The sequence below is a fragment of the Paramisgurnus dabryanus genome, chromosome 23 (genome assembly GCF_030506205.2).
Source record: "Paramisgurnus dabryanus chromosome 23, PD_genome_1.1, whole genome shotgun sequence".
NCBI lineage: Eukaryota > Metazoa > Chordata > Actinopteri > Cypriniformes > Cobitidae > Paramisgurnus > Paramisgurnus dabryanus.
In genome coordinates this window covers 11,461,125-11,479,579 of record NC_133359.1, presented here as the reverse complement: position 1 = coordinate 11,479,579, position 18,455 = coordinate 11,461,125, and the positions used below count along the sequence as shown (strand labels likewise).

Below are 18,455 nucleotides of genomic sequence, written 5' to 3'. Positions count from 1 at the left end.
AGGACCAACTTTTTAAATAAAATTATTTGATTATATTATTTTTTCATTTCTGCATTATATATATATATATATATATATATAGTTATATATATATATATATATATATATATATATCGATCCTGCCTATTGCAGCAGATGAAAAGAATCTGCAAGTTAATTATAGGCACGTTTTGTCATGTCTACTATGAATTGTTAGGTACATGAACCAGTTTTATATTTAACTGTGTTAACATAGGCTACAGAGATTACATCTTTTTTTTATAAGTGATTGTGTCATTATTTCTAAAAGCAACACAAAAAACTTCACACAGACAAATTCAAATTCAAAGAGACTTTTTTGACTGTACCACTTCATCCTCCCCTGTCCGTTTTGTACACACATTGAGCGCCATCTTGTGCTCACACACAGTCATTCAGTAATTGCAAACACCAAAAACGAGTGAAACCAGACCTGTTACATAGTTGTCTGGACCTACAATGCCTTTTCACGTCAAAACACAACTGCTTAATTAAACCAAACAGATTAAACTCCACACCTTTGCTTTTAACCTGGTGTTCACGTGACGTATAACCTTTAAGCACGGATTGAGAGAGTTATGGGATTAGCGTCTTGTTGTAACACACAGGCCACATTGCTGCCCTATTAAATCATTTTTAATACAGCTTAGGTATTTGACTTTATTTATTAGGACGACCCTGAAAGATTTCAATTAGTGTCAGAGCCAGACAGACAGGCCCCTTTAAGAGCGTGTTGCCAAATCCCTTATCCTTGATTTTTGGTGAAATTATTTTTATTATAAAACAGACGGTTACAACTATTAGTGATTTAAAAATAATGTGCGTAATTCATAACAGTGACTGTTAAATATATATTGTTGTATAAGAGTGACATGGTTTGAGTTTGCTATTCGGAATAAGGTTTTGGGGTAGTTTTGTAACGGAGATCTGGCAACCCTGTCTGTCACTGTCATTGACGAAATTTCCTGGTGCGAGACCTGAGCGTCGCTGTATATCAACAACAAAAAACGGCCAGCAAATGGTTATCCGCGGTTCGTGTGCATTCATAAACTACGGTTTTACTGTAAAATAAATCTGACGGCTCGGGAAAATCTCACGGGTGGATCAGGTCTTCTGCTCGGGCTTTCACCGGGGGATTTCTTAAACGGTCTGGTAGCAGGTGGTAGCCGAGAGGCTCGAGGCTCGGATATTCATGCCTCTCTGTTAATGAAACTGTATTACGGATATCGCACAAGGTGGGTCCCAAAACTTTCAATTTCCTTTTGACAGCGGCGGGTGGGGCGCGTGCTACAATGCATCAGGCTTTTGTTACGTTGTGTCCAACATTGTTGCATGCATAAACGTTTGCGTCCACATATTCATGTTAAAGCACGAATATGCAACAACTGCACGATTGTTTGTAGTTTAACTCGGTCTATTTTACCGCAAAACGATTTCTGAAAGAGCTGGTGATTCATTTGATGTTCGCGTGTATTTATTTGACGTTAATGTGACAACCATTATCATCTCGTAGCACAGCGGGAAGACGAGGTAAGAAAACGTTTATTTCTGAAATATTGTGCAGGCGTAGGCTACAAATATCGTCATTCAACACGAACCTGGTGTTTATACGGCCATGTCTGTGTGGTAATTGCATCGATCAATAAGCTATTTCATAGAGATGAGTGGCTTTTAGGTCAAGGCATCAATCGCCTCTACTGATGGTGCAACTGTGCCAAGCCTGGATGTTTTATTGATGAGATCCAACTCGTTCTCAAGAATACACAGTGAATCTACGAACCTCCTGGATATACAACGGGACCTGTATTGTTTTTGTTATTTAACAGGTGTGAGGCAAAATGGTGCTTAGACCCTTGCTGAATTAACATGCAGTAGATACAGTTGTTAGGGTATGACAATAGAAGTGTGGGTGAATGGGGACGTCAGAGGATGTATTGTGGAGCAGTCATGAGAACTGAGGAGACTGACCGCTGAACTCATTACCCCAGTCATAATAGAGTGAAAGGGAGTCGCCCGTTGGCGTCAGTATAGAGAAAACATTTAGTGTGGACATGGTGTTCAAATGATGTATGATGTAATTGCAGTGTGTATACATAAAGATGTCAATGTATAATGAAACTAATATCTTTCCATGTAATTTTAAATAAAAATTGAAATGTACAATTCAAACTCTACCCACCATGAACATAACCATAGAAGCTGGCATGTGTAAAGTTCCTTTAGTGAAAGTATGGAATGCATACTCGATATATGTGCCACCTCTGCATTTAACCCATCCTAGCGAGTAGTAAACAGACAATCCTGGAGCTGTGGGCAGCTATCCTTACAGCTAGGGTTGCCACCTTTCTGAAATGGAAATAAGGAACGGGGGGGTGGGGGGGTTGCCCGGGTCCGGTGACATGCCCCCACAGAAGATAATTTTTTTTTAAAATAACCCCTGAAATGAAGACTTCTGGTGAAAATGGTGGAAACTAATTAATACATTTAGATAAATATATTTTATACAACTTCTTAGGCCCTAAATATTTAATGAATAGCAAAGTATGCCTAAGTATACAAGACTGAACCACATAGATGTGAAATATAAAGGCTATCATGATCATTTTGCCAACAATGAACCATGGTTTTAATTTAAATTTATAATTCTCCCTCTTCAAAGACCCCACCCCTTTTTAAACCTTGAGCTATCTAACTCCATAATTATTTAATAAGAAACCCATCAGAAATGATTGACACATTATGAGACGGGAGGATGCGGGATACAGGAACAGATGGAGAGCACTGGAGAGATATATATGTGGATTGTTAGGCTAAATCTGTACTATCTCTTTTAATATAATCACTTTCTTATCAACTATATTTGAGTTTTAAAAATCCACATAATTACATACCATATGAGCCTCTGGAGACGACTGACGGACAATGAACCACATTGCTCCATCCTGTGCCCGCAGCCTCTCGCTCCTCTCTTGTGATTATCTCCTCATGCGTGCTGCTTTATATCACACACTCCGCCGTGACAAACAGAAAAAACGCGACGGCATATGGTTCAATTGGCCTTGTATTCATTGTCCCTCATGCATTCCAGCCACGGGTAGTCATTTTCCCATTCAATTCTATATTTTTGTGCTTGTTTCTTTTTCGCCGGCTGCTCGGATGCAGTCATTTTTACATTTCCCGCTGTTGTCACTTGTCGTCATCGTTGCTATGATACGTGACATCACAATGACTGAAACGACCAATGGGCATTCCCTGATGGGGCTGCAACGCTACGCAGATCATAGACAAACAGAGGGAGAAATTACTGCACCGTCAGGTCTTCGTTCATGGCTTACATTATAAGCTATGTGTCTTTCATGTATTTGCACTGAATTAATTTTCATAAAATACGAAACAAACTGCGTTCCGTATCAGTTCAATACGGAACAAGAATTTTATGTGTCAAATACAGGACGATTCCGTATTATACGGAACGGTTGGCAACCCTACTTACAGCATCCAGGGAGCAATTGGGGTTAAGGTCGCAACCTGCTGGCCGTGAGACTCAAACTGGCAACGCTCTGGTTACCAGCCGGACTCTCTAACCACTAGGCTACTACTAGCCCACCACCACGTTACAACTAGCCCACCGCTAGGCTTCGAGTAGTCCGCCGCTAGGCTTCGAGTAGTCCGCCGCTAGGCCACTAGTAGTCCGCCGCTAGGCTACTAGTAGTCCGCCGCTAGGCTACTAGAAGTCCGCCGCTAGGCTACTAGAAGTCCGCCGCTAGGCTAATAGTAGTCCGCCGCTAGGCTAATAGTAGTCCGCCGCTAGGCTACTAGTAGTCCGCAGCTAGACTTTGACTAGCTCCCACCGCTGGGCTACGACTAGCTCCCACCGCTGGGCTGCGACTAGCTCCCACCGCTGGGCTACGACTAGCCCACCACCAGGTTAAAACTAGCCCACCGCTAGGCTTCGAGTAGTCCGCCGCTAGGCCACTAGTAGTCCGCCGCTAGGCTACTAGTAGTCCGCCGCTAGGCTACTAGAAGTCCACCGCTAGGCTAATAGTAGTCCGCCGCTAGGCTACTAGTAGTCCGCAGCTAGACTTTGACTAGCTCCCACCGCTGGGCTACGACTAGCTCCCACCGCAGGGCTGCGACTAGCCCCCACAGCATGGCTGCGACTAGCCCCCAACGCTGGGCTGCGACTAGCCCCCAACGCTGGGCTGCGACTAGCCCCACCACTTGTAGCTCAATGTACAGTTCATGTAGCCCACTGTAAGGTTTTTGTGGCTCAGTGTAAATTTCTTGTAGCTCAATGTGAAGTTCCTGTAGCTCAGTGTAAATGTCTTGTAGCTCAGTGTAAAGTTCCTGTAGCTCAGTGTTAAGTTCTTGTAGCCCTGTTGTGCTGGACATGGTGTTGTTCAACTGATGTATCATGTAATTGTAGTAAGTGTGCATGAAGGTTTGCTCTGTAATAGTGAGAATAATGCCATGACCTTTTTGTTTTTACATATGTTTGCCATAGAATTGAAAAGTAGTTCCTCACTTAACTCAGCGTAAAATTCCTGTAGCACAGTGTAAATTTCATTGAAGTCCATTGTAACGTTTTTTTTTTTTTTTTGCAGACCAATGTAAAGTTTGTTATGGTCTAGGGATGCACCGATACCACTTTTTTGGAATACGAGTACGAGTACTTGCATTTCAGTACTTGCCGATACCAATACCGAGTACTTAATAAAAAACATGATTTAAATTTACAGGTAACAGCTTTAGTCATATAATTTAACAAAAAACTCTGCCTCTTTGGACAACACAAGAGGCCTTAACCCCTTACATGCCGCTCAAACATAGACATTTCTCAGACCGTGGTATCGATTCCAGGTATTGGGGGACTTTTAACGAGTACGAGTACTTTAGAAAATGTGGTATCGAGGCCGATACCAGTATCGGTGCATCCCTATTAAGGTCCATCATAAAGTTCCCATAGCTCAGTGCAAAGTTCTTGTAGTGTAATGTTCCTGTAGCCTATTGTAAAGTACCCCTGTAGCTCAGTTAGATAAACATTGCATTTGCAGCACAAAGGTTGTGGGTTGAAAAAATATATAATTCGAACATACCATAAGTAGCTGAAAGATGAAAGCATCAGCCAAATTCATAAATGTATCTGTAATGAAATTGAATTGGAAAGTAAAGTGAATAAAATAGAAGTGGAATAGAACGATTCATCTTAATTTTACAAGTGGGGCAGCCAGGTCATATGTACAGTAATGGGCATCAAAACCATATTATATTCTGCATAACAAAGGCTTAAGTTTTCAAAAGGTCAAAGATAATTTTCTACAGGTAATACTTCAAAAAAAAAAAAAAACATTGGGATGAACTAAAAACAAAATGTTCCAGGTTCTCAGGAATTGTTGTGCACCTGAACTTTAATGAAGATCAGATGTTTTTTTAACTCCACCCAAAGCTGTTACTGCTATGCTTGTTGGATAGACTGAGAAGTGGGAAAGGTACAGTATGCTCCTACTTGAACAAATTAAACTTGTTCAACAACTATTGAAAAAAATATGATATGTGGCTTATTACTCAACATGCACTTAAGCTGTTAAACAGCTTGCATATTTATAACAGTATTAAAAATAACATCTAAGTTTATTTATGCCAATGCACATGCATGCCACCTCTGAGCAGCATTAAACAAATACATCCTAATGCTAATTCCAGTAGGCCACCTTTTCAGTGTTAATATGGTTTAAATGACATTACAGGATATTTAAAGGTAAAGTTCCCTCCTAGATGGAGAGCATTTAAAGTCCATCATCTTCAAGTCGTACCAAACACAAAGTATATTGTTTTGAGAGCCAAAAAATTTTGCTGAATGTCTAATAGACCGTTGAATGGAGGCATAGATGAATAATAAGAGCTCTGTACATGGTAATGACACATTGTAAGCCTCAAACGGGTTGTTTCCTCTTTCTTATGTAAACTTCGTGCATGCAAAAGACCACTGGAAACAGGCCAATCCCAACATAACACCAACTGTGACGTAACACTCGAGATGTACACCCCAACATTAAATTACACACAATTAATTATAGGGCCCTATCTTGCACCCAGCGCAATTGACTTTGTCAGTGACGCATGTATCATTCGTATTTTGCGCCGGCGCACAGCGGGGTTTTTCCCTCCACAGATGCACGTCAGCAAACTAGGGAATGAACTTGCGCTCCCTGGGCGGTTCAGCGCAAAAAGGAGGCGTGTTGCGGCGCAAACTATCTCTTATGCTATTTTGCAGTTTCAAAAAACAATTGCGCTACTAACCAAAAAAAACTAGTCTAAAGTCAGTGGCGCGTTGCGCGTGGTTCATTATGCTATTTTAAGGGCGCATGCTTGACCATAATGTATAGCGTGCACAACGCGCATACACTTTGCTTATCTAATCTACACAGATGCAACAGTTATTTTTGCAAATCATAAATTGTTACACTTAAAAATATTAATACACGAGATAAGGGGAATCATATTGTGGTGATAGTTTTTATTTATTCTCATGCAAATAACGATTAAAATATTTTCATAACTTTGTTGTGTGTGTATTACGTTTATTTTATGTAAATAATAGTTAAAATGTTTTCATAAGAAACCTTAATGTATATGAACTTGATTTGTAAGAGTACTTTGGGGTTGGACCTTGCTTGCGTTTCTTGGGTCCGATTTCAAAGCCCCCAAACCCTTTCAGCGGTGAGGGTGGACGCAGCGATGTCCTCTGCTGGCTTCAAGTCCTGAGGCAGATCCACCTCCCGTTACACGGCGTGCCCGATTTATGCTGGCGCAACGATGGGGATGCCAGCTGATGAGACAATTGTGGATATTTCCTCTCACGCCTGTTTAACCTACGCTGATTTGGTCGGGTTTCTCCTATCCCCATACAAAACAACTTCTCTGTCTTTGACGTGGGTCTCCTCAGCTGTAAACCGCTCCTGGCGTGCGCCTGGTAAATCCGTCATAATAATAGCAACCCGCCATGGAACTTGCGCCCTAGCGTTTAAAGGGAATGTTGGATAGCGTTCTGATTGGTTTATTTGACGTTACGCCCAAACCACACCTATGAATAATGAACCTACTTCAGACCTCTTATTGATTTGCGCCCGGCGCAAGAGTTATTTCTCACGCCGGGAAAATAGCAACAGCGCCCAAGATCCGCCCACAAACTCACTTGCGCGTTGCGCTTCGCCCTTGCGTTTCAGATTGTTAAAATAGAGCCCATAAAGTTATTAAAATGCTTAAACAAAGTTGTGACTGATATGTTAGCGCTATATGCTAGTAAATGCTATATGCTAGCGTTTAGGCTGAAGTTCTACTATTGATGTTACAGTTACATTTTGCAGGTCCATACTGGAAAAAACACAAACTTACCAGTCAGAAACGTCTATTAACAATCTCAAAATAATTGATTATTCCTCAAATTCTGTATCTTCATTTGATACAGGCTGAAGAATAAGGTTTACACACACAACGAGCTACTGAAAGGAACTGTTCTGTGAAACAGCCAATCAGAGTAGAGCTCAACATTATTATTCATTATGCATTCTTTGGCACCTTTAAAAATAACAAAACATAAGCATGGCTTTTTGATGGATTTTTTCTGTACTGTATCTCCCAAAACCATCAAGATACTTTGCACCACCACATTTAATATTCTGGTGAATGTCCTTCTAAATCAGGTGTTTTCTTACAGAATGTTAGATAAGCTAATTTAATTTTACCATAGACCTGATTTAGATTTACTGTTGTGTTTTGACAGAGCAAGACTTTTTCCATATAAAAAGAACACTCAGACGATGACATGATTCGTTTTTAATATTTAATGTAATGTGTGCTCGTAATTTTTTATAAATGGCACATTCTAATGAGTTTAAACATCATAAATCTGTCAAATCCCGACATTGATGATAAATTTCATCCGCTTGTGCTATTTTCTTCTGCCTTAAGAGAGCTGCAAGAAATGCCTGTTCAATGTCACAAAAGTCCCTTCGCAATTCACAGGATGCCAAATGCAGGCCGCTCAAGAAAGTCTAAAACCTTGGTTCTGTCATTATCATGTAAAGCATGTTGTCCGTGCTTCGGAGGTGAAATGAGAACTCTGGAGGTTTTGAGTGTCTGGGCACGTAAACAGACGCTTTGTTCTCAGGCTTTGTTTGCTGTAGGTCAGCTAACAGTAGGGTATGCAGAGTTTGGAACACCAACACCGAACCCCACTGTGGGTCTTTGATTCCTAGTGAAATTTTTCCAACATATAATCCAGTCACATGTCGCAAAGCTGTGCGAGTGTTTTGGCCTCAGCATTCTCGAAACTTCGCAAAAGAGGTGCACAGACACGTATTGAAGACATTTCCAAAAATGCTGTCCAGAGAATGAGCACAATTGCTTCTAGCCTTCAAATTTGCACATATGTTACACCCGTGTCAGTTTGCATATTAAAGGAAAACACCACTGTTTTCACCTAAAGACTTCATATTAGTATCACACATATACATATTGGTACCACATATCTTTAGGGGAAATTGCCCTAAACTGGAACACTGCCTAAAGTGGGACACCTAAGGTAGTGTCCCCCCAAAATACATAAATGCCATCGCAAAAATAAAAAGTCACATGTGACATGACCTCTCAAATGTGAAGTCATGTATGACGGTGAAGCAATCATTAAATAGGAAGCACATTTTACAGAAGTCTGAAATACAAAAATTGTTTCCCGCATTAGGGGAGTCCAACTTACCTAAATGTTAAATATTAAGACCTTTATAAAGGGTACCTTCTTATTGACAGCATTTATAACTTTATTTTGAGAGTGTGGTGTACATAGACAGATGCTTTCACCATGCGCAAACAAAAGGTTTTAAAAAAGCTCTTTGTAAGCAGCGTTGCAACTATTTGCATTTTCCATGTCCAGATAAGAGAGGCTGATATCTTTATGGATAAAGTCAGCAGTTGGCTTACTAATATTTACCAGGGCGTGTTATGCAAGTGTATTTCTTGAACACGGTGTAATGTCAACACAATGACTTCTTGTCCCCGCAGTGCTGCCTCTCGCCATGTTAAGATAAAGACACAGATCTCTGTGTTGAACATGCTGAAGCGGTTGGATAAGATCAGGTTCAGAGGACCGAAGCGAGATGAGTTCCTGGACCTTGCCGAGTCCCCCAACGCGTCTGACAGCGAATGTAATGACGACGTCCCGGTGAAACAGCGGAGCTCAAGTAAAGATGCAGAGGAACAGCGAGACCCTGTAAGTAACATTGGAAAGCTTTTTAAGATATTTATTATAATCATAGGCATTTTCAAATCATATTATTATTATTAAACACCAATTGCTGTTGTATTATATTTGGTTGCTTAAACCCTATTGTGAAGCTATAATATACAATTAGATCAAATTATATTCTTTACAAATTTAAAAAAAGTTTTTCTTTAAATTATTTTGTACCCATAGGTCAATATAGGGTTGGATAGTATGTACTGTACAGTATATACAGTATTTATTTATTTATTTAGTAATTATCTGCCATTGAATTTACTGTACTTATATAGTATATATTTATATAAAATATATTTAGCTGGAATGCCCTGTAAGTCAGCCAAATATGCAAATGTGGTTAATTTTGAATACATTTTATGTAAAACAAATGTCTACATCAAAGTAAATGTATGTAAAAACAGTTTGACTCTCTAAATAACAACATTAAGCATTAATAAACATATTACTTTATCACAAATTTATCTCACTGCATTGCATCAAGAGGCAGACATCCAAATTTCCCAAATAATTTTAGCCAAAACATCCATTTGTTTCAGTCTGTTTGCGTATAAATGTCAATTTCCTGTTGTTGTAGCTGAAATTACCCTCTGTTATCCACAGAAACTATTTCTTAAGGATAAGAAAGCATAGGAAAAATCTGAAAGGCTTCCTTTGTAAAACTCCGGTAGTTCCTGGAGGGTTCCTTGTGTTCACTGTTGGCCTTTATTGAATGTTTTAGATATTTTTTTTTTTTTAAGGACAATAATAGGCCAGACAGCATGTTTTGTGAAGAAAAATTATGTTCTGAAAGCACTGGCCTCATCCAAACATGCTTTCAAATAAATTTCATTTGTAGCTCATAATTAGATAAGGACAGGAAAGCTAACCTGTGATGTCTCCGCCAGCTGGTTGCCATGGTTACAGCTGCCACACTAGTTTTCCATTGGTGACCAGAGCTGTGCTTTATTCCTTTTTTTCCGGACATCCGAGAAGACGTTGCTATAATATCTACTCTGTCAGTCAGAACAGTTCTTATGTACAATTTCTAATTGACTTTTATTATTCTGACTACAGACCTTAATTTGATGTATTCAGACATTCATTTTGATCTCTATAATTGAGCTGTAACAAGTATTTAATTGCTCTGATGTCCATTGTTGTCTTATGAGTCTTCATGTATTGAAGCTGCGACGGGTTTATAAGATGCAATATGATCTCATAGGAGCCGGGAACTTTTGAATTTCCTCCGCCTAATTTCTCTTACTGGTTGTGTGTAGGCTGGTTCAGGGAATCTCAACATGTCGGCTACCATCCAGGACTACCAGAGGTGTGAAACGGACCGGTTCAATGAAATCAAAGGTCACCTAGAGATAGCCTTACTGGAAAAGCACTTCCTTCGTAAGTACCCAGGAGTAGTTCTCTATGCATTGCTGTTTTATACAATTATGTTGGTTTAGATATTTTACGGTCAAGTCAAATTTGAAGGTTGTGTGTATAACACTGTACGCTTCAAATATTTAAAGGGGCACTCCACTTTTTTGAAAATATGCTAAATATCCTATTTTAGCTCCCCTAGAGTTAAACAGTTGATTTTTACTGTTTGGAATCCATTCAGCTGATCTCCGGGTCTGGCGGTACCACTTTTAGCATAGCTTAGCATAATCCATTGAATCTGATTAGACCATTAGCATTGCGCTCAAAAAAACCCAAAGAGTTTCGATATTTTTCCTATTTAATACTTGACTGTTCTGTAGTTACAAAGTTGTGATTTTCTAGGCCGATATGGCTAGGAACTATACTCTCATTGTGGCGTAATAATCAATAATATTACGCAGCGGCTGAAAGTAATCCCTTAGTAACTTTCAATAGCTTTTGGTTGTAACACCATTTCATCGTAATTTATTAAGAAGTAGGGATCGACCGATATGGATTTTTTTATTAGTGCTGATACCGATTTTTGTTTAATCAGCCTTAGCCGATGACGGATACAGGCTGCCGATTTTCTGGAGCCGATATTTGGAGCCGATACTGCTTTTGCTCACTCAATTTACATCATAAAAATCCCACGATGATGCCAAATGTTACAAGTCTCAATTTAAAAAAGTAACATTTATTGAACTTATACTATATTTAACAAATAGTAAAAACAGGTGAGGGTGCTATGGAACCATGAACTGCACTCTCCACAATGACGAGGAACTATCAGCAAAGGATATTAATTTCTAGCACTTTACTACTACAAATATAGTCACATGGTTTTTATAGTTTTTAGTCACATGACTGCTTGCGGCTTCCAGCACTCTGTCTGTAAATAATGCCGAAATAAATCGGCAAACACAGCAGCCACGCATCGGCTGATGCAGATACACATCAAACTCGCAAAAATCGGCCCGATATATCGGCCGGCTGATATATCGGTTTATCACTATTGAGAAGCTATGCAAATGCTAATTTGCATATGCTAGCATTTGCAAATTAGCATTTGCATATGTAAGCATTTGCAAATTAGCATAGCATTTGCAAATTTTGCATCGTTTTGAAACTCTCTGTTTGTGGTGATCAATGTGGACATTGTGGCGGGGCGCCGTAAATCAATGTATGGGAAACATTGTCGTTTGTAGTTTCTCTTATGTAGCAGAAGAGAAGCAGAGCTATCAGGTGCTGTGCGAGCAAAGTTCACATGCAGAGACGATAACGCTTCAAGTATTACAGTGAATGAGGTCATGTTGGGCAAAACAGATAACACTGGCATCAAAAGTACAATGTACAAATATTGACTTGCATTGTTTTATTCGTTTGATACCATTTGACCTTATCTCCGTCTGGTTAGTAAAACACACTTAAGTGTTTCATTTGAGATGACCTACCCTACTAAAATACCATACCCTACGCATAGTGCACTGTTTAACTGTGTAGTGTGAAGTATATCATTTGTGATGCAACTTTTATCTTATCGCAAAGCATTCTGACTTCGCCTTAGATTTTTTTTATATCAGAATTGTGCATAATGTAGATTATCCCTTACATTTCTGTCCATGTAGGTAGGGCTGGGGCGGTTTGGATTTTTTCTTACCGCGGTCGGTAATCAACAAATTCCCGCGGTTTTGCGGTTTATTGGCAAGACAATTAAATAACCAGTTAAATAACATGCATGATTTATTTATCTTCAATACAAAACATGTGCAAATTACATAAGGAACATGTAAAGTGAATATTATTTCCTTCCACATTTCTTCAATTTCAACATTCAACAACATGAACAATTAATATTATCAGTTTAAAAAAAATGTTAACGCATTGCACGTGTCTAAACGTGCCTACAGACATTTCGCCACCTTCCTATCCTTAATTTATGAATGGCATGTAAATGACGCAAATTATTGCTGCCCTGACGGTCTGGTAAAGTAACCATTTGTATGAGAAATCATTTGTACTGCATATCTGTCCGTGCCTGAGTATAGCTTTGAAGCTGCACGGAGACGCGTGTGTGTGCGCAAGATGACGCGGTCCGTCTCTGTCTCGCGCGCGCCCGGGCAGTCCGCGTCTGTCTCGCGCGCGCCCGGGCAGTCCGCGTCTGTCTCGCGCGCGCCCGGGCAGTCCGCGTCTGTCTCGCGCGCGCCCGGGCAGTCCGCGTCTGTCTCGCGCGCGCCCGGGCAGTCCGCGTCTGTCTCGCGCGCGCCCGGGCAGTCCGCGTCTGTCCTACCATAAACATCTGTCTTTTTTCCACAAACGGAGAAAGACGCAAAAGCAAAACTTTTTGAAATGTGTCCTGCTTTAGAAATGGCCACTGTGGTAGGCTAGATGAAAAAGAAACAATCTAACCTCTTTGGATATCAATCCTCGGACTGATCGCGTGCTCTATGTTGCGTGACAATTTAATAATGTATGGAACCTGATTCTGTTGTTGATCTGTTGCGGCTGAATGACAAATTAATATAAAAAATCATATCAGGTTAATGTTCAGTTAACAAGCTGCGGTTGTTAACAAGCTGCGTGTATAACTTCCCCACATATACACACAAGTGCAAGCCAATGTTTCAAGTGTATTTTTTTTTTTTTTTTTTGCGGTTATGACGGTAAGGAGCTCAGACCCGCGGCATGGGTCACGTGACCGCGGTATGGCGGTAATTCGGTTACCGCCCCAGGCCTACATGTAGGTAGCTTTTATATTGTTATTTATGTAAAGTATCATCAAACGTTTGAAAATGTATATACATTGAATATGAATGAATAAAGCCGAGTTTTAATTTGGATGTGCAGGTATACATTCAGGCATTTATTTGTTAGTAAGCTTTAGTGGTGTCAGCCTCTTCCAGCTTTAGTCCTGCAGTGTATCACGGCTTAAGTGGTTCATTGCTCACCGTATCTGTCAGTTTATCACCCTGTGCAGTGGAGTGTGATCGTTCTCATTAGGACTCGTAGGACCTGAGCTGTTCTCACAGTGATAAACCCAGCAAGTATTTAGTTGAACTTGTCTGACCTGTAACAATGTTCATTTAGTGAGGCTTTGAGAGGTAAGGATCGATATGTACAAGCGCACATACTCGTACAACATGCTGGTTTTCTGTATTATGAAAGTTGAGGGGTCCCTGTCTTCAAAATGTTTGGAAACCCCTCGTGTAGAGAACAGTTTAAGTTCTGTGTCTATGAAATTCTGCACCATGAAATAATCTTATTTTACAAAGATTTCTCAATTTATTACATTGGCCTTACCAATACATTCGTTTTGTATTATGAGATTAGGGGTGTCTGGTCTATTTTTAGACTCAGTGTTTGCATTTGCATGTGTGTGCGTGTATACCCTTAAGCACCGCAGTACTGAAGAGCAGTGAAAGGTCATTTTGGGAATCGCCAACTGTTGCTGCCCATAAAAGCAGACTGGGCGTATTAATAGTTTGTTACACAACAGAAACCTCTCTGTTTAGATAACACAATGAATCGTAATGTAGTGTAGAGTATATAAATAGAAAAAGACAATTACTATATCAGCTTTCCATAAGTTTGTCATTCAAAAGCCGGGTGTCCCTCTGTGATATTTTGGCACAAATTCATCTGGCAAACCTTAAACAGAACTATGCAAGGTTTATAATAGTGCGGTCTGTGGTCACCATCATATGTATGTGTTAAAATATTGGATTATAGTATACAAATCCATCCATTACAAACGTGCATATATTTAAATGTGTTAATCAGTTTTGAGAGTTGCCAGGGTACAATAACAAATAGTTAAGACAATCATAAGACATGTTGTGCTTCCTCATATTGCTGTTTTTGGATCATATGATGACCTTTGTGGAATCTACAGCTGTCTTAATATTACAATAGAGTTGTGATAACAGTCACTGTTTCCTTAGCTAAAACAAAATGTCCAAATGTAATACACAATATCAGCATGATCAAAGTCCATTATTTCAAAAAGTTTACTTTTTTATTTCACTTAAAGCGACCTTAAAGTGAGATACATTTAAATAACACAATATAACACAAGATATTAAAGGTGCTGTGTGTAGATTTTAGCGCCATTTAGCAGTGAGTTCACCCCTCGCTTTCTAAACACTTATGGTGCTTTTCCATTGCATAGTATCCCACGGTTTGGGTCAGCTTACTTTTGTGAGCTTTTCCACTGGGTGAAGTACGTAGTACCCAATACTTTTTTTAGTACCACCTTGGTTGGGGTTCCAAGCGACCTGAGCTAATACCAAAATGTGACTCGAAAACACCGTAGATCACTGACTGGTCTGAGAGAATCGTCCCTACCAGCGTCATCGCTATAATGTAAAAGATTAGCTTTACCTTCATGCTAGCTTGCGCTGTCTAGAGCAAACATGTGTTGTCATCTGTGCTCTGCCATCCCAAACTCCCTTTTAGCGATGAAAAACATCCAAAGGTTGTAAATCAGGAACACCATACCATTTTTCCAGCCTTGCAGTTTGGGGCGACACATTCGCGACGCGCACGTTTGCATATATGCTTAAATGCAACTTAAATGAGGCTTAGCGGAGCGCGTTGACTAACGAAATGGGTGTTTGTACAAAAACTGTCATGTGAGACAGAGGTAGTAATAAACTATTTATTAGATGTGCAATCTATTTATTAGATGTGTATTTATTAGATTTATTAGATGTGCAAACATCTATTTGTGGTGGTCAATTTAAATTTTGTGGCGGACTGAGAAATAAATAAAAGTATTGGAATGTATAACAACGCTCTCAGTTGTATGATGTCACAGCAGTAGGCAGCGCAAATATAACGACACGCTTATAATCCCTCCCACTGCAAAGTGATACTAAACTCGATGGAAAAGCTAACCAAGCCAAAGTGAGGTGAGCTGAACCGACCTTACCCAAACCAAACTGTGGGGTACTTTTCGATGGAAAAGCGCCAATAGTGAAGCTATGGTAGCTGCCAGAGGACAAACATGCCGTCATCTGAGATAACATAGTAACAACTAAAGCAGTTTGTCCATTTAGGGCTACTGTAGAAATATGGCGGCACATAATGGCGACTTCCATGTAAGGGGGCCAGCGGTGTATGTAGATAAAAACGGCTCGGTCTAAGCTTATAAAAACAACACAGTTCATTATATAAGGTCTTTATACACCACTGATAATATAGTTATGTATATTATAATGCATTTCTGTCAAGAAATATTCACACACTGCACCTTTAAGCCTACCCTTAAGAAAAATAATACAGTATTCTATATTATTTACTGTAGTAAATTGTAATATTTTATAGCTTATTGTAGTAATTATATTGTAGCACACTATAGTGTTCATTAGTATTACCTATAGACGGTTTCATCGGACGCACGTGCGGTGACGCGATACGCTTCTGGTCCGACATTTACTTCCGATTTCAGTTTTTTTAATGGTCTGACTAGTTGCTAAACTGAACTCTTGAACAAATACCTCTTCGAAAATCACAAACGTTTTGGTTTCCTAGGTAATCTACGTGTTGTTTATTTTGCTTGTTATATAAATACAGTAAACTACTTCAAAAGGACTTTGTTATTATTTATTCTTAGCGGAGTTTACCGGAAGTTACGTGTTGACCACGAAATCCGCGTGTTTATGTTGTTACTGCTGAAACCATCTGTAGTAAATTAATAAACTCTAGGAAATACTACAGGAAACTACTGTAAAGCATTAAAGCAAGGTTCAAAAACTTTATACCCTAAAAAATCCCTGAAAATGTTTATATTAGACCCAACAGTGAGTTAAAACAACCCAGCATTTTGGGTTGATAGTTTCCAGTGGAAATATTTCTGTATAGATAAAAGCAACTCCATGAGGAAAATATCAGAGAGTTTTAATTACATAAATGGTTATTATAAACATGGTTTTAGCCTCTATGATTGTGTTGATCTTCTGCTTGGCAAAGACATTTAATGCTGATGGACCATTAGTTGCCATATTAGTTCTGCATTAGGACGTTCTCCAGTCACTTAAAATGGACAGCCTGACAGCACTTTTCTTACATGATAACCACAACAAATATGTTGTTTTCAAGCCATAATGTTGCTTAGATATATATCTGCATATTATAAGTACTTAGACAATGTTTGAATCACTAAGTAATATGCTTGAGTATTTTATAAGCAATTATTTCTGTTTACTTTACACAATAAGGAACAAAACAAAATTCCAAATTCCCGATTTTCGAGTTATTGGTAAGAAATTACACAATTTCTTACCAATAACTACCAATAAAGTAGACCAAGTTCCCTGCTGAAAAAAACAAAGAAACCATCACAGAAATTCTAGAGGTTTCCATTAAAATATCATTAGGAACCATTAGCGTTTACCATAAAACTAGGGCTGCATAACAGTTAATGGCAACTAATCGTTTGCAGAATAAAAGTCTTTGTTTACATCATGTATGTGTGTACTCTGTATAATAATTATATATTTAAACCAGCACAAAATTCCTTTTGAATTTTGTTTTTGGGACATATTCCAGTAGAGTCCCATCAGTAGAACCCAACACATACCAGTAGAGACATTACAACCAATAAAATTCCCATTAAATCCAATATTGTTTCTATCATTTTTATTTAGCAGGGTTTATTGTGACTAGTGACTCTTTAATGTTGCTTTGTTGTACAGACACACTTGTTTGACGGTTGACATGGTTGACTTAAGGGTTCTTGGTTTACAGTTAGTTAACCTTAGGAATTGAGTAGCAATTGAGTCTAGTGTCTCATTTTACCATGAGACAAAAATGCTATATCTTTTATAAGACACAACATGTTACTGGCATTGCAAAGGTTAATCTACTGGCTACTGCTTACTACGGTGCATAAAAAACACAAATCTAAATCCAGCAAACTTGCAAAAGTATTATTCATGTAAAGCTAAAGTTCACCTGACGTTACCTGTAATAGGAGATTTAATTTTCTGATGAATAATGCAATAAAGACTACAAAGATTTAAATTTTCTACCTAATCTATGGGTATGCTTGACATTCTGACCTGGCCAAAAGGTGAAGAATAGCATCATGGGATAGAAGATTAAATTAGGCTATAAATATTAATATCACTTTGAGTTTTTAACATTGTGAAGCACCTCATACAGTCCCTCTTGTTCAGTGTGTTGTAATGGTCTCTGGGGTCTGCCCTGATCATCTTGATTCATGCCTCCTTTTTATCACACCTGCCCTTGAGTCTGCAGCGGGGAGGTCTTCATCACAACTGTAGCGCCACTGTGGGAGGCGCAGGATCTGATGAATTATAGATGACGATGGGCTTGTGTTCCAGGGTAACCTTGAGGCACGTTTTGTGTGGAACAGAAGGCAGGTGGAAAAACATGAATGGTGTATTGTTGTACTGTATGAGAGTACAGAGACAAAATGTTTTATGCAAACATGGTAGGCTTTCTAGGGGTTTGTTAAAACTGTAAAAATATTGTTCATTTTACAACATAAACGGCAGATTGTCTCTGAAAGCAGTGTGTGAGGAGCTACATGTTTGTCTGGTTTGAGAGTCAGAAAGTTCTCTGTGCCTCGTGTCCTACATTTGTTCCTCTGCTGAACGTCCTGTCCTTCTGTATGAGAGTTCTTAATTTAGTGTCTTCTGCGAGAAGGTGCGGTTTGGTGTCTTCTGCGAGATGACTCTGTTTAGTCTCTTCTGTGAGAGGGAGCGGTAAGGTATCTTCCGTG

The 18,455-nt window shown here is 39.2% G+C and overlaps 1 protein-coding gene across 5 annotated transcripts in view; it reads left to right on the top strand.

Moving 5' to 3' along the window:
* Nucleotides 1-970: 970 nt before the first annotated feature.
* The window catches only part of gramd4b (GRAM domain containing 4b), a 35,600-nt gene continuing 18,115 nt past the window's right edge, over nt 971-18,455 (top strand). For 4 of the 5 annotated variants that reach the window (XM_065291899.2, XM_065291898.2, XM_065291896.2 and 1 more), the window contains exons 1-3: nt 971-1,253; nt 9,079-9,286; nt 10,573-10,693. In XM_065291899.2, the coding sequence (XP_065147971.1) occupies nt 1,225-1,253; nt 9,079-9,286; nt 10,573-10,693 (358 nt within the window). In that variant the 5' untranslated portion in view covers nt 971-1,224. Of the gene's footprint in view, nt 1,254-1,301; nt 1,549-9,078; nt 9,287-10,572; nt 10,694-18,455 lie in introns of those variants that run through there. The other variant, XM_065291900.2, reaches the window with a different exon arrangement.